The following is a 23,929-nucleotide window of genomic DNA, read 5'->3' as shown; positions in this document are numbered from 1 at the left end:
ATATATATGCGGGTAAAGAGGTATAAGAGTGAATAGAGACAATGAGCATACATGAATGTATCTGGACTTAGAGGAAAATATAGATAGTATAGACAAGAATTAATAAGGGAAGGTAATGGAATAGAGAGAATAAGGAGGGAATTAAAAGAGTGACCTTTGTGACATATGAAAAGTGAAATCTTTTCTGGGGGGGGCGGGGTGGGGGGAAATAGCGGTCACTGCAAAATCAGTTGACGCTTGCGAGTGGATTCGCAAATCCAAATGGAGAGGGGAGATGTGGTTGTCCGACAAGGGATAAAGGACAACTCAGGAGGTGAAGGGGAGATTGGGGATAAATAAGATAGAAATAGGAGAATAAGGAAAATGTTGGATGTTGTAGGAATGTTGTCTTATAAAGAGTTGAAAATAAGAAAACAGAAATGGAAAAGGAGGAAAGGTAATGATGGAAAAACGGAAAGAGAAGATAAACAAAATATAAAAGGGCTACGCTGAACTATATGTCTTTAAATATTAATGGAATACATAACCAAATTAAAAGGAAGAAACTACTAAATTTAAATGAATAAATGTATTCCATTAGAAAAAATAACATATAGGTTAAGAAATAATATTGAAATATTCGAACAAGTATAGGAGCCTTATATTAAATACAATAGCGAAAACCTACCGGGGACAAACATTACCTAAGTTGATGGAAGGAGAAGGAAAGAAAAGAATGGACTCAGTAGAATTTCTGGTGTAATTTTGTTGAATGACAACATTGTCTGACTGGCTTAATGCAACCTAGATTGTATACCTAAAATGGATGAGAGGGGTGGTTTGGGAGGAAAGGGGGGGGGGGGGGGGGGGGAAGAAAAAGTCACTGTATATGTGTGAAAAAGAAATAGTGTACAACATGGCTAATGTGATTAATGTTGTGAAAAAAAAATTAAAAAAAAAATAATGTCCCAACACCTGTATTCAATGATTGATGTCCCAAGCACTCAGTTCGCTACTCGATCTACCTGTGTTGATGTTTTTAAACAGCTAGGTACCTGCACCCCTTGATCGCTTTGCGACAACAATCTTTAGGGCAAATGCAGCACCTCATAGTTGTTAATTTAGCCCTTGTTAATCAAGGGTTAATAGATTTCATCTTTCTAAATCCTCTCCAGCAGCTTCCCTATCACTGACCGTAAAATAACAAGTCAGTAGTTACCTGTATAGGTGTTCTATTAGCAGATACAATCAAAAAAATGCTAATATCTCTTCACTACTCATGCAGACATGCCCTCTGCTCTTTGCCTCCAACTCCTTTTATCTCAACACATTCACAAATTATCCATTTAAGATGGTTCCCTTCTCCTTTGGCTGTGCACATAGTGACCTATTCTTTCTTTTGTGACCCTTTTGTTCTTAATATACATAAAATATTTTTGTATTTTCTCTTACACTGGGATGCAATCTTTAGCCCTCCTTATTTCCCTCCATTATGCTGCAACATTCCTTGAACTCTACAAGGGATTTGTTCTTACCTGACCACCAATACCTTATTTACCTAACCAGCTTCATTCCCTAGTATAAGTTCCAATATTGCTCCTTCCTTAGTCAGCCTATTCACATGTTGCTTGAGAAAGTTCTCGGGGACACACTTAACAAAATTCACCCCAACTAATTCCATAACTCTGTAGCATTCCCAGTCCATGTTGGGAAAGTTGAAATCACCTGCAATAACACCTCTGCTATTTTTACCGATCTCTGAATTTCTCCATATATTTGTTCCTCTAGCTTCCGGTGGCCTTTTGTACACACCACTCAAGGTGACTACTGCTTTTCAGTTCCTGATTTTCAACCACACTGCCTCATGTGATAGTTTTCTGGGAATATCTCTCTAAAGACTACATTGTGTCTGTTTTGACTAATCTTGGAACCAAACCAATCCCCGCCCCTTTCCCCCAGCCCCATTGTTCCTATACATGTAAAACTAAGATACTCTGGAATATTGAGCTATCTGTCCTAGTCTTCCTTCAACCGCATCTCCATTATGGTTACAATACCCCATTATATTGTACCTGTCCATATACTAAGCTCATTCACTTTCCCCATCAGTCTGCTTGCATTTGAAATTAACTCAAATGTACTTTACCTGTCCTACCTTGATGCTTATCCTCCACCATCCTATTCTGCTTCAGTTTGTTTCCTTTGCTGCTGTCACTATTCTTAACCTCTCACTATCTTGTTTTCTTGGTTCCCAACCCCCTGCCAGATTATTTAAAGCCAGGGTCAATATAGCAAATCTCCCTGCCAGAAAATTTCACTTCACATGTAGTCTTTTACTCTTGTACCTGTCAGGTCTGGCCCAGAAGGGATCCTGATTGTTTATAAATCTGAAGTCCTCCTTCCTGCATTTACTGTTCCACAATGTGTCAATGTGCCTAGCATCCTATTCAGACTCTCAATGGAACATGACACTGATCTAGAGATTACCATCTTGGAGGACCTACTTTTGAAATGCATTCTAATTCACTATTTGTTTCACAAGATCCCATCCCATTCCCACCTTATGTCATTGGTACCATTGTGTACCATGACTTCTGCCTGCTTACCCTTCCCTTTAAGAATGCCATGGACTTGAATTGTGATGACCTAGGCACCTGGCAGTCAACTTCCCATCTGGGAGTATCAATCTTGGTTGTATTATAAGCTCATATTTTCTTTATCTGTTTTCACTAACCTTGCAATCAACTACCCCACCACCACTCCCTCCCCACTTCACTCCACTTTAAGTGTTAACACAGGTTGAAAACATTTCTTGACTAAACCTTTCCACAAAGAAACCAACCACAGCTTGTGGTTCAACAGAAAGGCACCATTAGGTACAAACCATAAACAAAATTAATGCTTTGGAAGAATAAAAGAACAATGGTTGTTATTTCAGGAAGAAAAAACATATAGGACATTTACAGATCATATGATAATGACTCGTGTTTTTGGGAAATTGAAACAGAAAACTGATTTCAGTATTGATCAAGCAAGTTATGTGATTGAGACACTTGAAGAAGCAAGGTTGATTTATGAGCAACCAAACCAGACTTTTACTGCACACAGACAGAGTGAAGGACATTGTGTGAAACGGACACTTCTGTTGTTTCTCCTTGTCAGGGGAAAACAGTAATGTACTGAGACTATTTTAATGGTCATTTTAAATTGACCATATCTGAATAAAAGAAGCAGGATCATTTCTATATTTGGATAGTAACTGTGACTATTCTGGTCATTATTTCATGCGACCCATGTCTGGGTTTGCTTGGAAGTCACATGTTTTGTTTCCCCTATGAAAAGAAGAGGGACATTTCTCTGGAAGCAACTCAACAAGGATTTATCAGTTTTTGGGCAGTTTGATCAGACAGTGTCTCACCTACTTCATAATTACTTCTGAACAGTTTAAAAGTTCTGAGTTTCAACACAGCATTTCTAAGACTGGGCTTTGGGAATTGACTTTCTAGAATTGTCCCTAAGCTGTAATGGCTTGTGTAATGTATGCATGCATGCTTGTACACACACAGACACACATATATTTGCGTGTAGTTGGGGTTAAGTTTCGATTTAAGATGTTATTATTAATAATGAATAAAATATTGTTTTAAAAATAGCATTGTCTTGCTGAATTTATATTTTTGCTGGTCTACGATGTATGAACATGTCATAGTCTATGACTGATATCTACATGAGGCAGTGTCTTTTTAAAAAAAAAACACAAAAAAACCATCTCTATCCTTAAAGACCCCCACCATCCAGGCCATGCTCTCTTCACTCTGCTACGATTGGTAAAAAGGTACAGAACCCTAAAGACAAGCACTCAATAGCACAAGGACAGCTTCTTCCCTGCTGCCATCAGATTCTTGAATAATCAATGAACCAAAGACACTACCTTACTTTTCATGTACCATTATTTTTAATTTTTTTAGTCATGTTGTAATATGGTTACAATATGAATGTTTGCTCTATGATGTTGCCGCAAAACACTGAATTTCAAGACTTGTTCATGATAATAAAATTCTGATTCTGAACAATATAATCTCCTGTTATTCCCTCTGCCTATTTTATCCCTCTCAATATCACTCTCCCTTTTTTACCACCTTCCCTTCTGTTCCTCAGAGCCTGACCTAGTGCTGGAGACTTGGCTGCTGGTACATTTTCCTGGTCAGACTCCTCAACAATATGCAAAATTATATACTGAGGGGGTTGACTTCAGGGTATTCCTCCCCTCTTAAGATGCACTCTCTACCTTTCCAGTGTTCACCCTGCTCTTCCATTTGGGGAGACCACCTCTCTAAAGCTCGTATCTGTGATGTCCCCAAATGACCCACTGCACATCCAACTGCAGTTCCATCTCTGATCTGGTCAGCCAAGAGCTTTAGCTATACGCCATTCCCATAGGAATCATCATCAGGGATCCTGTAAGGTTCCCTGGCCTCGTATCCTACAGGAGGAGTACTGGACAACCTTAACTGCCACCTTATCCATACTAAATGCTGAAAAGAAAAGCAATGGCAGGCTTTGCCTTTATATTCCCTACTGTCATCCAGCATCCTCTGCCTAGCAAAGCTTACTTAGGGGAGAAATTCCTCTCAAGGAAGGATCGTCTTCCCATGCAGATATGTCTGTCCTCTGCTTCATCCATTACCAAGGTGAAGCCAAGTGTAAACTTGAACTCCTGCATGGCCTGAAAATGGATTTTTACCCCCAATTTTGGGTAACTCCACCTCAATCTAGTGCCACTAACTACATCATTTTAACTCCATCACTGCACATCAGTCTCTCCCTTCTTCTTTCTAATATCCTCTACCTCAGCCTCTTAACAGCTTCTTTCCCTTATCATTTACTTAATATCAAATCTCCTTTAGTTTCGATGAAGGGACCTCACGCAAAACGTTAATTGACCTTTTCTATCCATGGATGCAGTCTGGTCCACTGACCTCCAGCGCTTATTGTTTACTCAGGATTCCAACGTCTGGAGTTCTTGTGTTTCTCTAATGTTGTGTATAAACCAACCAAATGTGAACTTCGGGTTCTGGGGAGGAAAGATTGACAGTATTCTCTTACCAGTTTGTGATAGGAACATAGGAAGTAGGAACAGCAGTAGGCCAAAAATGGCCCATCGAGCCTGTTCCGCCATTCAATAAGATCATGGCTGATCTAATTTACGACCTAACCCCATCTACCTGCCTTCTCCCTATATCCCCTAATTCCTCTATCATGTAAAAATTTGTCTAACCGAATTTTAAATATGTTTAATGAAGCAGCCTCAACCACTTCCCTGGTTAGAGAATTCCAAATATTCACCACTCTGGGGAAAAACTATTTTTCCTCATCTCTGTCCTAAATCTACTCCCCCGAATCTTGAGACTGTGTTCTCTTGTTTTAGTTTCCCCGGCCAGCTCAAAAAACCTTCCTACATCTATCCTATCCATACCCTTCATAATCCTATATGTTTCTATAAGATCTCCTCTCATTCTTCTGAACTCGAGTGAATACAATCCTAGACAATTTAATCTTTCATCATAAGTCAACCCCTTCATCCCAGGGATCAACCTAGTAAACCTCCTCTGGACCATCTCCAAAGCCATTTTTGTATTAGCCTTGCTTCTTGCTGGCTTAAAGAAGAAATTGCAAGAGGGGAAAATGCAAAGGTTTCAAGTTGAGCTCTGCTATATGATGATGTCAAATGTCTGAGCGACTGCTTGAATCAAAACATTGCCAAAAGGAACCTTGTACTAACTGCAAGAATAGGGAAGTGAAAAGAGTCTGCAACCACTTCTGGCACGTAGGCCATGAGTCTAAATTTGTGCAAATCTCTTCTGTAATTTAGACTGAGTGTTGGTGGAGATCAGCACTCTTGTTCCTTGGTGCCAAGTCAAATAAAGGACTTGGAACAAACGAATAGACCGGAGTCACAGTGTTTCTTTCAGACCAACTGAATTGATCAGCAAATTTTCCGCAAAATGTACCAAAGACCATTTTCTTTCTAGTTTCGATGAAAAGCTTCAAATTTCACAGGAGTGACCAGTGTAGCTGTAATGCTGTTTTATGCATTTTATTACATCAGAACAATGTTCTTGTTGCACAAGATGCACCAATGTTTTGGGAGTAGGGTGTTTTTCATAAAACTGGATTAACAATTGGAGTAAATTCAGAAGATCAGAGGATTTCAAATTGCTCTCCAGTTGTCAAAACACAGACCATGCCAAATGCAGAGGAAACCATAATGTTCACAGATCAATGATATCTACCGTACTTCAGGTAGATGAAGAGCACTTGCGTAGTTGTGAATTATGGTTTAAAGAAAAGTGGTACAATTGGTGTAGCAGTTAGTGCAACTCTATTACAACACCAGTGATCCTGTTTCAAATCTGGCGCTGTCTAAGGAGTTTATACTTTCTCCACATGTCCGGGTGGGTCTTTTCCTGACACGTTAGTCACCTTTCAAAACCTGCAAAGGTTGTAGGATAGTTGGGATATTTAGGTGGCATGAGCTGGTGGGCTGGCAGAGCCTGTTACTGTACTGTATGACTATAAAAAAAATTACATTTAAGGAATCTATAGTTTCCTTGGATTTGAAAGCCATCAAATTTGGATACTACGTTCTTTGTGACTTCACTCTACAAATTACATTTTTGATGAAGTTTAAACTACTAAGTGCACAACATGGCACATTGTTAATTTTCTTTAAACTTATAAGTGCAAGTTTATTGTTATGTGCTAAGATAGAGTGAGAAAATTTGTTTTGTGACTGTACCAGCTGGACTTCCTATACATAGAACAGGAGGTAAAATGCAGTACAGAGTTGCAGGGAGAGATCAGTTTGGTGCTATTTATTGGTGTGTTTTGCGTGCCTGAGTAGCTACAGCAAATCAGAATTTTGGACCTTCTGCGCATTCTGTTAATGTATATGACAATAAACTATCAACATCGGTCTGAGTGGATTCTGCTCAAGAGTTCTGTGACAATTAGCTTTTCGGTGAATTGATAAGCCTGTTTCTTTCCTGACCAAGTAGATTTAAAGGCAACCACAGTGGTATTTTGAAGCAGATCATGAGAACTCACTCTGATGTCCAAAAACCTAATTGTTTGTGGGAGATTTACTTACTGAATTTCCACATTTCAACGGTGGTGGTGCTTCAGTGACTTCACTTTTTTTTTTATTCATTCTGAGGTCATAAAATATGCTTCTGTGCTAAACAAGCTAAAATGGGTCGATCAATTATCTTGTATTTAATTTACGACATTGTAATTATGACAAGGCCTCAAGTATTTTTAAGTGAATATGCTCTGCTTTTTCAATCATTTCTGTTTCAACCTGAAATGAATATGCACATTGTAAGTTGTTATTATGCAAGCTTTATAAAGTGTTTTTTTTTCTCATTAGCACAGGATATGGAATCCATGAGTGAGGATGATGGCTGGGAATTTGTAAATCTTGGTGATCAGCAAAGTTTTGGAATAAAAACCGCAGGGTTGGAGGAGAAAGCAACAGCTTGTCAGATGTTGGTGAGGGCTCATTTAACTGTCATTTTAAAATGATTCAGGATAAACTTTGCTTCTGCTGTTAACAAGTGTTCTGGTTATTTATGGGTATTTGAATATAAATACTTAAGCTTTAAGTCGGGGGTTAGGTATCTTGCAGCAAGTGACACATCCTGCATTTCCTCCAAAAGCCATTCCACATCCAAAAGATGTGTCAGGAGTCTGATGGAAACTCCACCTGACTGGGTGAGTACAGCTCCAGCAAAACTCAAGTTCAACACCAGCCTGCTTGATTGGTAACCCATCCACTATTCTAATTTTTCCCATTACTGCTAGGATACCGTGTATGCCATCCGCAAAAAACATTGCTGTTCCTCATCTATAGTTTTCTGAGAGCAAGTTCTACCCCCAAACTTCACTACCAAGAAGAGCAAAGTGCCAAGATGTTCCACTTTTTGCTGATTCCTCTCCTAACTGCACGCCATCCTGATTTGGGTGCGCATTGTCATTCTTCTCTGTCCAAGTTCAAAGGGATGGCACACCACCACTGCTTCAAGACTTGGGAATGGACATTAAATACTGGCCTTTGCACTACCAGGTCTTCAAAATACTGCATATTCTTCGGCTTATTAAGCTAAACATTGAGCAGAACCTAGAAAATGTATTAAATGTGGGTTCTTTATATTTACATTCGAATTGGGTTAATAAATATAGATAGGCTGAATGGAAAATTCAGATAATTTCAGTAATTCTCATAAGGAGTATGAAAATATTATGAACTTCATTAATATGATTATCCTGGTGAAATGAGTGATTGACAAACATTAATTACAACTATTTGACATGCTCAAGATGTCTTAAGAATTGTAATTGAATGTGAATTTTCAACGTATCTGCAGTAAGTAGTACGTTTAGAAGTTCTGTCAACTAGCTTGGTAAAACTATCTTTCAGCATTCACACTCATGAAATTGAGATTTGCTGTTGATTCCAATCTGATGTGAATAATTTCCAGTTATAAATAAGGTATTTAAAGCAGTCTGTCTCCAAATCAGTCCCAGGAATTAAAACAAGTGAAAGCATTCTTAGTGATTGTTCTTTCAGAGATTAACCACTGGCATATTGCATTCCCTAGGTTTGCTATGCAAAAGAGTTGAAGGAAGGATTTGCGGAGTACACAGAACAGGTGGTGAAACTGATGGTACCACTCCTTAAATTTTATTTTCATGATGATATCCTTTCAAAGAAATCTTTTATGTAAGTTTTGAACAATATTCCACACTCTGGATACTCGAGCTAAATGAGGGGAAATTCCTGATTTCTATTTAATGTAATTTTCTCAAGTATAATTTGCAGATGTGGCCATATTTTGTGTTAATTACTATTATCTTTCACATCTGCAAAAAACTCTGCTCAAAGTTTAAGGGCCCTCACCCTGTTAAGCAATCAGGTTTAGTTGGTTTCTTCTGTACTTCTCTCCAACTGACCACATAAAAAAAATATTTTATAATATTTTATAATTTCAGTCTGTGGCCCCTTTTAAATGTGCTGTGGTCCTCAGGTTGGGTGTATTTTACCCCCCGTTGAGAATCATTCACTGGATTCAGGGAACCAAAATTTGGGCAGTGTTTGTGCAAAGATAAATCATTGACATTTTGCATCATGCTCTTCAGAAGCATTTGATTGCTTCGCTCAATGCAGGTGTGAAAGCATTACCTATCTCCTTGTCTTCTCAAAAAGGAAAAAATGTACTTTGCTGTCATTAATTTGAAGTGGATAATGTTTGCATTTTAGAATCACTTTAAAACTGGGTTCAATTTATGGCTTTGCAGCACTGTGTTCTGGTGCATCAACAGACTTGATGCAGGAACAACCACTTGTTCAATCAGTTCAATTTACTGAAGTGCAGAGTGTTACATAAGCTGCTTTCAGGTGGAATTGGCTGGAGAATGTGGCTCCGGAACAGGCTGCGGGTGTCTACGAAGGGACGTACAGGTGGCAGCGCTGAAGGCGGTGTTCTGCCACCTGAAAGGTCTGAAGCGAGGAGAGGGGCCGTAGAGCAAATGCCGACTCCTGAGTCTGGGCAGGGGCAGCCGTCTTGACAGCTCACCTCCCTGCTGCCTGCCAGCAACCCCACCCCGGTACAGGACTACAGGGCTGGAGCGGTCAGCGCAGGATGTCAGGGGCCCGAAGTCACCACAGCCAGGGGACTGTCAGTGACCGGGGACTCCTGCCCCACACAGTCCCCGGTCCGCACGGTGACTCCTGCCCCACGCAGTCCCCGGTCCGCACGGTGACTCCTGCCCCACGCAGTCCCCGGTCCGCACGGTGACTCCTGCCCCACGCAGTCCCCGGTCCGCTCGGTACTCCTGCCCCACGCAGTCCCCGGTCCGCACGGTGACTCCTGCCCCACGCAGTCCCCGGTCCGCACGGTGACTCTTGCCCCACGCAGTCCCCGGTCCGCACGGTGACTCCTGCCCCACGCAGTCCCCGGTCCGCACGGTGACTCCTGCCCCACGCAGTCCCCGGTCCGCACGGTGACTCCTGCCCCACGCAGTCCCCGGTCCGCACGGTGACTCCTGCCCCACGCAGTCCCCGGTCCGCACGGTGACTCCTGCCCCACGCAGTCCCCGGTCCGCACGGTGACTCCTGCCCCATGCAGTCCCCGGTCCGCACGGTGACTCCTGCCTCACGCAGTCCCTGGTCCGCACGGTGACTCCTGCCCCACGCAGTCCCCGGTCCGCACGGTGATTCCTGCCCCACGCAGTCCCCGGTCCGCACGGTGACTCCTGCCCCACGCAGTCCCCGGTCCGCACGGTGACTCCTGCCTCACGCTGTCCCCGGTCCGCACGGTGACTCCTGCCTCACGCTGTCCCCGGTCCGCACAGTGACTCCTGCCCCATGCTGTCCCCGGTCTGCAGCGGGGAGGGTAGGTGTCAGCGAGTCGCCAGCTGACTGTCAACAGCCTGCCTGCTGCTAGGCACCTGAAAGCTGCTAGCAGCTTTGCCTGAGCTGCTTTCAGGTGGAATGGGCGATTTTCAGAGCAGGATATTATACCTACAGGAGAAGGGTTAGGTAGGTAAACCTCCTGGCTGGGTTTTCCACTTTCAGGTGGCCACCCAATAGCTACATAGGAGTACAATAGGCTCTTAAAATGTTGACATCATGACTTCTAACACTTTAAGCAAGTATTAGAAGTTTAATAATTTGGCATGACTGGAATTGTTTTAAAATGAAATAACTAAATTGGAAAATACTGAGGAAAATTGAAAAGCTTGATGTGAACTGGAAAGGCCAATTCACAAAGAAAGGAGGCACAGCTCCAACAGTGCAGAGTAAAGCACTGGAAAGGAATTGAGGAAAGGTTTCTGCATCAAGAAATAGGGTGTTATACTCTGAGATTGAGTTAGAATATCTAATTCTTTTCCCAAGTCTGATGGTGTTAAGCAGAAACCAAAGAATAAATACCAAAAGAAAAATTGGGATTGGTCATCAGAACATTTTCTTGGAATGCATGATGTTGAGCTCATTGGTTTATGCCTATCGGTTTATTTCCACAATTGTCTGTAAAATTGCTTTTCATTGTATTTAGAGGGTTTTTTTGGCACTGATCTTTCAGGAAAACATGAGTTTAGAGAAGATGCAGTATAGGCTGACCACAATGGTTCTTGATTTAATTATGTTGCTCATTTAAATAAAGTGTTCTATGTGATCGGATATGCAAGTATCTGGATAGTCAGGAACTGGTTAAGGATAGTCAAAATAGCTTTGTGCATGGTAGATAGGAACATAGGAAGTAGGAACAGGAGTAGGCCAAAAATGGCCCATTGAGCCTGCTCCGCCATTCAATACGATCATGGTTGATCGTGTTTATCCAATCATGTAGTGTTTTGTGAGGAAGTTACCAGGAAAGTTGATGAAGGAAACTCGATAGATGTTGTCTACATGGATTTTAGTGAGGCCTTTAACAAAGTCCCACGTGGGTTAGTCAGGAACATTCAGCCACTCAATATTCGCGATGAAGTCATAAACTGGATTTGACAACGGCTCTGTATACGCTAATCTTTGTGAGGTTTTTCAGTTGGTTGTTTTTCCAGACTCTTTTGTGTAGTCTTCCAAAGGCGCTATTTGCCTTGGCGAGTCTGTTGTCTATCCTGTTTGGCTCCGAATCATGGGTCCTCTACCAGCATCACCTACAGCTCCTAGAACGCTTCCACCAGCATTGTCTCCGCTCCATCCTCAACATTCATTGGAGCGACTTCATCCCTAACATCGAAGTACTCGAGATGGCAGAGTCCGACAGCATCGAATCCACGCTGCTGAAGACCCAACTGCGCTGGGTAGGTCACGTCTCCAGAATGGAGGATCATCGCCTTCCCAAGATCGTGTTATATGGTGAGCTCTCCACTGGCTACCGTGACAGAGGTGCACCAAAGAAGAGGTACAAGGACTGCCTAAAGAAATCTCATTGACCACTGCCAGTGGGCTGATATCGCTTCAAACCGTGCATCTTGGCGCCTCACAGTTCGGCGGGCAGCAACCTCCATTGAAGAAGACCGCAGAACCCACCTCACTGACAAAAGACAAAAGAGGAAAAACCCAACACCCAACCCCAACCAACCAATTTTCCCTTGCAACCGCTGCAACCGTGTCTGCCTGTCCCGCATCGGACTTGTCAGCCACAAACGAGCCTGCAGCTGACGTGGACATTACCCCTCCATAAATCTTCGTCCACGAAGCCAAGCCAAAAAAAAAATTTATGACGGGTATAGATAGAGTAAATGCAAGTAAACTTTTACCACCAAAGTTAAATGAGATACATACCAGAAGACATGGGTTAAGGGTAACCTTTAAGGGGAACATTAGGCGGAAATTCTTCACAAAGCGTAGTGGGAGCTGAAGTAGTGAATGCAGGCTCAATTTTAACATTTAAAAAAAAAACTTTGAACTGTTACATGGATGAGAGGAGTATTGAGAGATAAGGACTTGGTGCAGGTCATTGGGGCCAGCAGAATAATAGAAGATTTGAAGGCCTGTTTCTGTGCTGCAGATGCCTAACCTTTTATCCGTAAACCGGTATGGTCCAAAAACTGGCACTTTTTTTTGGTAGATGACATCTGCTCCTCTCATATGGAGTTTGGCACTAAATGTGACCCGACATGACACTTGCTCAACTCCCATGTATTGCCTTGCATTCCGCGTTGATAATTTGCAGTATCATCACCTAATAAGAAGCCCTTCATAGTGTGATATCACTTTATAAAAGCAACTCCCTGTTGGGCACCATAACTGATTAGCATGATTGTTACTTTATAAGAGCCCTCTCTGTCGAGCACATTACCACCCACCCTCCCAGTTGATGCTACCAGTCAGAAACCTCTGTGAAGCCTTTGGCAAAGAGAGCTGCAGAGTCCTCTAGGGGTAGCAGTGAGATGCAGAAAAGGAAGAATCTTTCATTATCAATTCCACAGAAGGTGGAGTTATTGTGGAAGTTTGATCGTGGTGTATCTGTGTGTTGTCTTATGAAAGATTATGGAATGGGATTGTGCACCATATATGATTTGAGGAAATCGAAAGAACAGTTGTTGAAGTGTTACAGTGAGAATGATGAATAAAATGAAAACTTTGCATCGGGCAAAAGTAGCTATTGACCGAGTTCTTATTGAGTGGGTGCAACAATGAAGAAGTGAACGCGTGGCACTGACTGGTTTGCTTGTAATGAAACTAGCTTGATAATTCCATTTTTTTTAAACTTTATTTATTCGTTCAAAATACAGATAGTAAATAACATATACAACAATAAACCAAAAACATGAACGTTATATTTTATAGAAAAAAATGAAAAAAGAACCACCCCCCCCCCCGCCCCTTCAGCCACCTCTCCTAAGAAGAGTCATAAAGGAAAAAAAAATTAAGGAAAAATTAAACATACATGTTAAAATCTAATCAACATAAATCAAAATGTAAATATTCTGAATATAACAACCATTTACTAATAAAAAAGCTATAGTTATCACGCGAAACATATGTAATTTCTTCCATTATTAAACAGTATGTCATCTCATTATGCCATTTATTAATATTAATCATATTTGAATCTTTCCACATACTAACAATACATTTTTTCTCTATAAATAATGCTAAATATACAAAAGCAAGTTGAAATTTATCTAAACCCGAACCTTTCAGAGGTTGCAAACTGCCCAATAAAGATACTACCAGATCTAAAGATATTTTAATCTTATACAAATTTGGATTTATCCCAACCCTTTTTATCAATACCATCTTATAATATTTAATACATAAATAAAATGAAACCCTTCTCTGGTACCTTCATAAGAAAAGTCTTGAATTTAATCATTTCAGATAAAATCATATCGCTACCAAGCACACATTTTACCAAAGATCAAATTTAAAAATAAAGAAACAAAGAATTCTTATCAATACCATAGCTGTCCCTCATCATTACGCTTAATCGAACCGTTTAAACCTCAAACATTAAAAGTAGCAAACCTCAACTTTAACATATCTACTAATATTACTAAAGACCAATAATATCTTTATATAAAAACTCAAATCATCGTATATAGGCCCTCCAATAGGAGAAAAAATATTGCAAAGTAAAAGCTAGATAAAATTTTAAAAAAGGGAAAGAAAATTAACAAAAAATCCCTCTTTAAAAAAAAAACTACCAAAAGGTAGTAATCCCTAAACAAAATTTGGGTGTGGATCACCCACCAGTGGCTGATGACTAATAGAATCTAGAACAAATCTCTCCCTCCCTAGCCGAACAAAAAAAATCTCAAAGTATCATAACATAAAAAATAAAGTAAGAATAAGAAGATTCTGCTATTCATCCAAGAAATTCCAAACTCGAAGATCACATTTCAAAAGAAGCTGGACTCTCCATTCCCGTTTTTCCCATTTCTACCATTTCTACCATTTCTTCCATTTCCAGAACAACCAAATTTTTTCTTTAGGAGACAATGTTGGACTACATCTTTGTCCTCTTATATCAGGCAATGAATCAGCAAAAATCATTGCTTCATGATCATCCTCAAAAAACCGAGATTGATAGTCTCCATGAAACACCTTCAACACTGCCAGAAAGCGAAAAGTAGACTTATAACCTTTATGCCACAAAACTTCTTTAACTAGATTAAATCGACGTCGATGTTGAATGACCTCTTGACTCAAATCAGGGTAGAAAAACTCTGCTATTCTGAATCAATAACGGAGTTTGTCGTTTTCTCGCATTTTGCACCGCCAGTCGAAGTATTGCTTCTCTATCCAAATAATTCAAACATTGAATTATTACAGGTCTCGGTGGCTGACCAGGTAAAGGTGATCTCCTTAAAGTTCTGTGAGCTCTTTCCAATACCAAGCCTTCAGAAAAAAATTCTTGCCCTAATACTTGTGGGATCCAATCTGTAATAAAAACGAAGAGGATCTCGTCCTTCCATACCTTCTGGCAAACCAACAATTTTCACATTATTCCTTCTGCTTTGATTCTCCAAATAGTCTATTTTCCTCTCTAACTCCTTCTCACGTTCTCGCAATTCTATAACGGATTTTTCAATCTTCAACACTTTTTCTGTATTAGAAGCCACTTGTTGTTGACATTCCAAAAAAACACTGAAATTTTTTACAATCTTCACAAGATGCCTCTACACGTGTTTTAACTGTATTCAATTCTGAACTTATCCTTTGAGCCAACTCATTCATTATAGGCTGAATGACAGCATTTAACTGGTTACATTGTAATTCAGAAAAGCTCAGCCCTGCTTTCTCTAACGTAGTGGCAGAACCAGGTAACTGCAGCTCCTGCTGCAACTCAACAACAGGCAGTTTAACCGTCTTACTGCGGGTCTGGACTCCCAGCGACGGCACCCCAACTTCCTCAGGGGATCGACGCTGGTCTCCCCCCGCAGCTTGGCGTTTTTTAAAAAAATCACGGAAACGGTCAAATTCTTCAGGTTGGAGTACTTCCTGAAGTATTTCAAGCAATGGAGTTGTCTTCCTGCGTGCTCCCTCTGTTAAAATCTGCAGGCTGCCAGAATCAGGATCCACTTCTTGGGAACACGCACCTTCCTCCAGAAAACGGGTAATTCCAGCACTATCCTTCACTTGGTGAGTAGTAGACATTTTTTTTTTCAGCTCCCACAGGCAGGCTTTGTAGTTTAGGCACTGAAGAAATTAAACCTGAGGCTGTAGCAAGTTGTTTAGGCCCCAAATCTTCAGTACTTCGAAAATGTAACTTCTTCTGCACTTGAGGTTTAATCTTTTTACCATTAGTGGCCATAATAGTTCCTTGATACTTTAAACTAAAATTTAAGATTTTTAAACTTGAAAACAAAGGATTAAAAAGCGAGTACTTAAAAGTCCGTCCAGAGAGGTCGAGATTACACATCTAGACTCCACGCCATCTTGCCACGCCCCCCCAGCTTGATAATTCCATGAAAAACTGAACCATGAGGGTGAGTGTGAATATTCACAAGGTTGGCTACAAAAATTTAAGAAGTGTCATGGTATAAATTAACTTAAAATCAGTGGTGAAAAAACTTCCTGCAGATTATGTTTCAGCTGAACATTAGATAAATTTGCCAAAATGATACATGATCAAAACCTTGGGTCAGAGAAAATTTACAATGCAGATGAGATAGCTCTCTACTGGCATTACCTTCCTTGAAAGACATTGAAAAAGCACCATCGGGTTTCAAGGTCGCTAAGGATAGGGTGACTGTTCTTGGGTGTGCAAACGCTGAGGCACACACACAGGTTAAGGTTAGCAGTGCTGAGAAGAAGCCAACATCCTTTCTGCTTTAAAGGTGTAACAAGGATAACTGCATTATTATGCCAATAGGAAAGCATGGGTAACACCAAAATTTTTTACTGATTGGATCAATAACCACTTCATACCAGCTGAACACGCACATTGAAAGGAAGCTGGCCTGGAAGAAAACAGCAAGATTTTATTGCTCCTAGACATTTGCTCCACGCATTTCCTGTTCTTGTGAGAAATAATGTGTTTGGCGTTTACCTTCCCCCTAATGTTAATACAGCCCTGTGACCAAGGAATTTTACACTCAACGAAGAGCAACTACAAGAACTTGTCTCTGAACTGCACACTTGAATGCAGTCAACAGAGGCGTATGCATTGAAGACTTGTTGAAAACATGCCCTCTAAAGGATGCAATTTATGCCCTTGTTGATGCATAGAGAAATGTAACTGAAGCAACATTAAAACATGCTTGGCCTAGACCTTGGCTGTCAACAATGTTTGATGAAAATGAGCTAACAGGTGAAGACTTTGAAGGTTTTTGTGTCATTAATGGGAGTAGGATGATCGCTAACCAAAAGTGTAGCAGCAGAAAATGTAAACATGTTAGAGGCAGCTGACATTGAAGAAATGCTGAACATTGACAATGGTGCACCCGTTGTGCATTCCTTGAGTGATGGGGAAATTGCTGAAATGGTGTTATGTACCAATAAACATGAGGAGAGCAGTGATGAGGACGAAGACATTGTGAGCACAAGTGAAAAAAATTCCTATTGATGGAATGGTTAAAACATGCGAACATTTAATTGGTGGGATGGAACAACGTTCATTTATCAGTGAGCTTGAGATTATGGATCTTTATTCAATGAAAAAGAGACTGCTTAGACAGAAACCTCTTTCAGTTGAACAGATGACACTGGAAGTCTTTAAAAAGAGTTCATTCTGATGTGATATTTGAGCTGTAATGTGCGTTTACTGCAGTTGCACTGTTTGAGATGCCTGCAATGTCTGTGCCAGTTTTGAAGTGTTACTTGAAGATAAAAAATAGCATGCTAATGATATTATGGTCTTTATTGATCTAAATTCATTCAACACCCCATACCCCCTGTTTTGTGTGGTTTTGAAACATCGCATTTGCTTAAAGGGACCGCCATTTTAAAGTGATTCAAAAATCCAGAAGATTCCGAACAGTAGGTGACCAGTCCTGACGATTCTGGATAAGAGGTTAGGCACCTGTGTAGTTTTATGGTTCTAAGCTGGGGTTGTTCTTTTAGGGGATCAAATGTCCTTAAATCAGAAATGTATTGACGAGAGTTTTAAATTTAAAAAAAAAAATCCCATTTGCAGTAGTCCGAATGAGGCAAACATGGAAGGAGGTGATTTGCAAAAGAACCAAACTGATCAGGCGTCAAACTTCCTGAGAGTGTTTGTATGGTCAGGAATATCAGGGAGGACAGTGGAATGGAGTTCAGTTGTTGCTTTGAAAGTTATCCAGGTGACTATCTGGAAGGAACAAGCTTCTAGAGCCATGGAGGCAGCATGCTGGACCCAGCTACATTAATGTTGCATTGAAGTGATACAAACTTGGGACTAAAAGGACTCATTTCCTGCTGTAATCAATCTATGCTTGTTCTATCCAACACTATGCAGTTTTCCTTAACAGTGAGACGTGTTCGTGTTGCTGCTGCCGAATCAATGCCTCTGCTGCTGGAATGTGCCCGGGTCCGAGGGCCTGAATACGTGACACAAATGTGGCATTTTATGTGTGATTCTCTCATCAAAGGAATTGGTACGGAGCCAGATTCTGATGTTCTTTCTGAAATAATGCACTCTTTCGCAAAGGTAATCCCCTATGACAACTGTAGAAACCCTTCACATTGTTACTTTTGGGTGGTCAGAAGCACATTTGGTTCCATCGAAGTAATTGCTAACCTGTAAAATTTGAGAAAATTGCTAACCTGTGACTCAGTGTCATTTCGAATAATGGTCATGTACTCGCAACCTCTTACCAGTTTTTAGAAATATTCCATGGATGCAACAGAATTTGGAGTGGGAACTTTTCTGTACAAGCTAGCAAGAAACTGCAGCGAGTTGTGAATGCAGCTCATGGAAACCAATATCTCCTCCTTCAACTCAGTCTGCACTTCCCATTGCTTCAGAGAAACTGCCAACATATTAAAAGACTGATGCCATGCTGGACACGATTTTCTTCCCACCCCTCCCATCAGGCAGAATCAAGTTGGAAACTCACACCACCAGATTCAAGGCCAGTTTCTACTGTTACGAGTTCAGAGGACCCCAAAACTCATCAGCAATAGATATTCACCGACAAATGGTTACTTAAACAAAAGTTGCTTTTAATTATCTTTAAACAAGAAAACAGAATCCGACATCACTATTGACTTACTTAACCTAAATTAACCCCCTTCTTATTCGAAGCACACATGTATGTAATGATTCCTCAGCCACTTCAGTGTCTTGCTGAAGAACCTTGCCCCCTCAAGGTTCTCCAGATAATAACCTCTTTCTTTCAGGTCACCATAGAGTTCTTTTTTTGTTTCTCTTATTTCAAGTGAAACATTAGATAGACAGCCCTCTCCTCTTGCATGGACCACAAGGGCTTTGACCAGGCTGAACTAAGAACTCACAACCCGTCTTCCAAATGGGGTTTTTCACAAGCTTGTCCTGTTCCAGTCCCATCTGCTGCTGACTGCAGCAGGTTCCACTCCAAACAGTCTGTGGGTCCAACAAGTTCTTTATCTGTTGCCTTTTTGTAAACTGCAGTCCATTAGTGAAGTCTCTTGGGCACTCTCCAAAGCTTTTGCAAAGTTTCTTGGAGCCGGCCTGTCTAGCATGAGCAGAGCTCCAGTATTTTAAATAAGATCTGTTTTAAAGTGTTTGTATCTGACCTATACTAAAAAACCTGCCCCAATTTATCTCCCAAAAACATACAATACAAACACAACGTAATCTGCCACACTACCCCACTGTAATGAGAGACATGAATTAACCTTTTATTATTAAAGTATGCCTTTGCACAATTTTTAATTTTTCAAAATTCAAGATTTCGACGGTACAATCAATGTAGCAGTTTGCACAATGTGATTACAGCACCAGTGACAAGAGTTCAAAGCTGCCACTCTCTGTAAGGAGATTGTTCTTCCCTTGTCTACTTGGTTTCCTCCAGTTGCTCTGGTTTCTTCCCATCCCCAAAATGCATTGGGGGGGGGGTTGTAGGTTCATTGGGCATTTGACATCATGGGCTCATACACTGGAAGGGCATATTACAGTGCTTTATGTCTAAATTGTTTTAAAAATTGCTTTGCTTTGCCCTGTAAGGGTACGCATGGACATGCCACTAGTTGAGCAAATCATTTTTATTAATTGATTGCATAAGTGCAACCTGAAGAAACAGCATTCTTAAATCCTTGATGCAAAACACAACCAGACATAACACACATACAGACAATGCCTATGCAGGACAAGTATTTCATATATACAAGCAAATAAATATTATTTTGGGCATGTGAGTCTTGAATGGTTTATGTGAGTAGTTCCTTTCATCGTTCAGCATTTTCACTGCCCATGAGAAGAGCTTAGCCAGCCTGGTGGTACTCCTGTATTTCTTTCCCAACGGAACCTGCTGTGTGCAGGGTAGAAGGGATCCTCAACAATTTTGCATGCCCTCTTAGGACAACAATCCTGGTGGATCATGTTGGTGGGGGGAGGGAGACTCCAGTGATTCTCTCGGCCACTCTTATGGTCATGTGGATTGACCTTCAATCCATTTCTCTGCAGCAGCAGCACCCACCCTGTGATGCAGCTGGCCAGGGCACTCTCAAAGCTCCTGTACAAGGTTAGCATGATGGTGCACCTTCCTGACAAGTGAGGAGATGCTGAGTGTCCATGACGGGTCACTAGTTAAGTTGACTCCAAGTAACTTGTTGCTCTCCACTCTCTCCCCTACAGAGTTATTGATGTGTGGTGGTGGATGGTCATTCCTGGTCCTCCTGATGACCACGATCATCTGCTCAGTCTTTTCCATGTTAAGACTCGGGTTGTTATTCTTGCATCATAGCACGAGATTTGGTGATCGCGAGATTTAAAAAAAAAAGCAAAAGAGTCCCCTCGGTGTATTGAACATTCATGGATCCCACCTGCATTCCTGTATCTTCTAGAGTCACACTGGCTCCTTTCCATTCCAGTGGCATCCAATTCATCCTCCTCTGCCCCTGGTTGTAAGCATTTATGAAGCTGTTAACAACCAAGGGGGCATTCAGGAGCATCCCTATGAATCCTGCTCCGAATACATGATTCTCTCAAGCAGCCTTCACTGGTTCGTTGTTGTGGCTTCCTATCCTGTTGGGTCATCTCTAGCAGGGTGCAGTTTTTTGTCTGGTCTGATGCCCGAACCAGTCGGTCCTGAAAGCCTGCAATTGTCGAGGTGTTTGCTACCTAGTGTGAGTGCCACCATCTTGGGCACAGACCTCCAAGCTCCTTGATATAGGGGGGAAAAAACCCACTGGCATCCCAGTTCTATGGAGATTTAAACTTTTATGGGGAGTCTGGTGCAATGACAGGACAGCTGGATCCTGCAGAGGAGCACCATAAAATCATTTCCAATTCTTTCTCCACCCCAGTCAACTGCAGCCATGCTGCCATCGTGCAACACTTTATTATTGCACTAGCTGTTGTACTCGTAAGGATCGGATAACTTGCCCAGGTAGCACGGAAAACTAAATGTTTTGCACGCTATTGTGTGACAGTAATTCAACTTGTACAATCTGATGCATCCATTTATACTCGTCCTACTTTTCCCCGCATCATTCCCATTTCCCCCCATGATCCTACCATTCGCCTACACATGAAAAACAATTTACAGCAGTCAGTTATCCAAAGTAGAAGGAGATCACAGCACCTAATAAAAACCCACATCGTCATTGGGGAATGTGCACTCTCTGCACGTGCAGCACTGCAGGCCAGGATTAAATCTGGAGGTCTGGTGCTTAGGCATTGTTCTACTAACTGCACTGTCAATCGAATTTTAGTGGGTTCAAGTTTGACTCCAGAGTGAAGACCACAGATCCTTTATATGTGGAAGGTTTGCCTCCCTGTAGAAGGTGTTCTCTTTCAAATGACATCTTGAGCTGAGGAGATGTACAAAATCCCAAGGTTCTGCTTTGAAAAGCAGGGAATAAAATTGACAATATTGTTCTCAATTTATGATGCAAAAACACAGATCTTGCCTCTAGGAGTTTTCCATCGAGAAAATTGCTGCAGTCTTCGCAACAGTTTAGTTAGTTAAATCTAAATTAGTTTGAAGGAGTTACAAGAGGTGCTATGTGTTCTCTTTCAATTTTTTTTATTGAGTTTTATAGAACAAGAACACAAGGTTACCAAATATGAAGAATACAAGGACATTTCCAAAAATAAAACAATAACGAAATACCCCTTCCCCATGCAATGCTACGTAGATGGAAAGATCCTGTTCCACCAATTAGTACATGTCATGTCTTGTCTTAATTTAGAAAAGATCAGGATTTCCGTGTTGTATACTAACACTCATTTTCATAAAACTTGGAGTACTTTTATGGACTATTTTGGTGCTCATTGAATCTGTTTTGATCATTGAATGTATTTATGTACATGGTTTTTCCTTCAGTTAGTAATGTTTTATAGATTCAGCAGAACTGTGGTACCTTTCATTTTATGTTGAAACATCCCAGGTTTTTGGGTAGGGGATTAGATTTATTTACTTTGGGGTTTTTTTTGTGCTATAGCGTTCAGAATTTTTTTATTTGAATGGTGCCATGAAATATTGTGATCTACATTTTCGTCTGAATTGTTTTAGATCTAACCTTTTGATTTTTTTTATTTATATATAAGATGGTTAATGGCAAAACATAGCACAGAATTCAATGAGTGACTTTTTTGAATATTTGATTTTCCAAACTTGAACTCAAACAGTTTTCAACATTATCAATGTCAGTGTTTACAAATCAACACTGACTACAGCTTATCCATATCAATTTATACAGATTTCACTGCCAGGTTCAAGTTCTTCCCCGTCCCCCACTCCCTCGACACATAACACTTCAACGCTTAGCTAAACAAAAACACACAAGACACACACAACAGAGGTGTAAATCATATACCAAAGTATTGTAGGTGTGCCATAGCACGGTGGCCCGAGCTCAGGCCGATTTCTTGACGTTACCTGGTTGCAATGAGATGGGCTTCTTCCCCCCACCCCCCCACAACATGGTTGAGGAGTAAACTGGAAAGGCAACAGGCCAGCAAGGCTATCTGCTTCTATAAAATTTAAGTATGGTTGCTAGATTTTTTGTAAGTTATCATACCTTCCTGTTAAGTTATAAGTAATCTTTTCCATTGGAACACAACCTTGCATTTCCTTGCTCCAGCATGCAATACTCAGGCAAGAGTTGGACTTTCAGGTAACCGCTATTGCACTTCCTGGCTACCAAAGTGATCATGACAAATTGAATTTGAACAGCTTCATTTTATGTCTTCTGTCCCTTATGTTACCCAACAGGAACAATTCTGGATCTTGTGGGAATTCCTTAGCTATAATTTTCCCAAGGACTTCGCCAATTCTACCCAAAAGTCTCACCTTGGCACATGTTCAGGTCATATGCACAAAGGTTCCTATCTCAATGCTGCATCTGAAACATTGATCTGATAGTTTTGTTTAGATCTGTTCATCTTTTGTGGCATCAGGTATAGCTGGTGCAGAAAATTGTACTGACACAGGTCGGACCAGCACTGCTATTCCCAAGTCTGACTACCATCTCTGTCTTGATTTATGAAGGCCTCATTTGGGTCCTTCTGCTTGGAGAAAGAAATGCATTGCTGAAATGAATTTCCTTTTGTTCCCCCTTCGAATCATGGTCTCTATATCGATGCACTCTGGTAGAGTCATGGTTGGACCTAATTTGTCCTGCAGAAAAGATCTTATCTGGAGGTAGCAGTAGAATGTCTTATTTGATAAATTGTACTTGTGCCTAAGTGATTTGAATTAAATTAGTTGCCCTTGCTCGTAACAGTCCTCTATACACCTGACACCATGGACACAAGGTGTCCAGGATCTTGTTACCTGCCATCAATGGTATTAATCTATTTGGAGTAAGGGGAGTTTTTGGAGACAGCCCCACTTTAATTCCAAAATGTTGGTTAATGTTATTCCAAATGTGGATCATTTGTTTTATTATAGGGCTGTCTGTTTTCCCAGATAATAATTTGGTGTCCCATTTGTCGATAAAGTCCTCTGCCATCGTCTCGGCTGCCAGGTGTAAGCCAATTTATGCCCAAGATGGTTCTTTGCCTTCCTCAAATAGAGAGGAAATGGATCTCTACTGGCATTCATAGGCTGCCCAGTCTCTAATCCCAGGTCAATTTCTCCATAGAAACCCTGGCTACTTTTCCGTTCCATAAGAATGTTCTCAAACGTGAGAGCAAGTTTTGGAAAAACCCCAGGGCAATGGCAAGGACAGTGCCTGGAAGAGATACTGAAGTCTTGGCAACACATTTATTTTAACACAGTTGACCCTATCCACTCGCATTATGGGCAGGGACATCCGCCTGTTCGGGTCCTCCTCAATTTTCTCCAGCAAGGGGGTGTACTTTAA

At 41.0% G+C, this 23,929-nt stretch overlaps 1 protein-coding gene across 7 annotated transcripts in view; it reads left to right on the top strand.

The window, feature by feature from the left end:
- The window catches only part of LOC138750708 (importin-5-like), a 144,065-nt gene that overhangs the window by 98,393 nt on the left and 21,743 nt on the right, over positions 1 to 23,929 (top strand). For all 7 annotated transcript variants that reach the window (XM_069912778.1, XM_069912782.1, XM_069912777.1 and 4 more), the window contains 3 exons: positions 7,409 to 7,530; positions 8,640 to 8,736; positions 17,953 to 18,125. In XM_069912778.1, the coding sequence (XP_069768879.1) occupies positions 7,409 to 7,530; positions 8,640 to 8,736; positions 17,953 to 18,125 (392 nt within the window). The remainder of the gene's footprint in view (positions 1 to 7,408; positions 7,531 to 8,639; positions 8,737 to 17,952; positions 18,126 to 23,929) is intronic.

The sequence above is a fragment of the Narcine bancroftii genome, unplaced genomic scaffold, assembly GCF_036971445.1.
Source record: "Narcine bancroftii isolate sNarBan1 unplaced genomic scaffold, sNarBan1.hap1 Scaffold_235, whole genome shotgun sequence".
Taxonomy (NCBI): Eukaryota; Metazoa; Chordata; class Chondrichthyes; order Torpediniformes; family Narcinidae; genus Narcine; species Narcine bancroftii.
The sequence above is the reverse complement of the archived record's forward strand: the minus strand, read 5'-3'. Positions and strand labels throughout refer to the sequence as shown.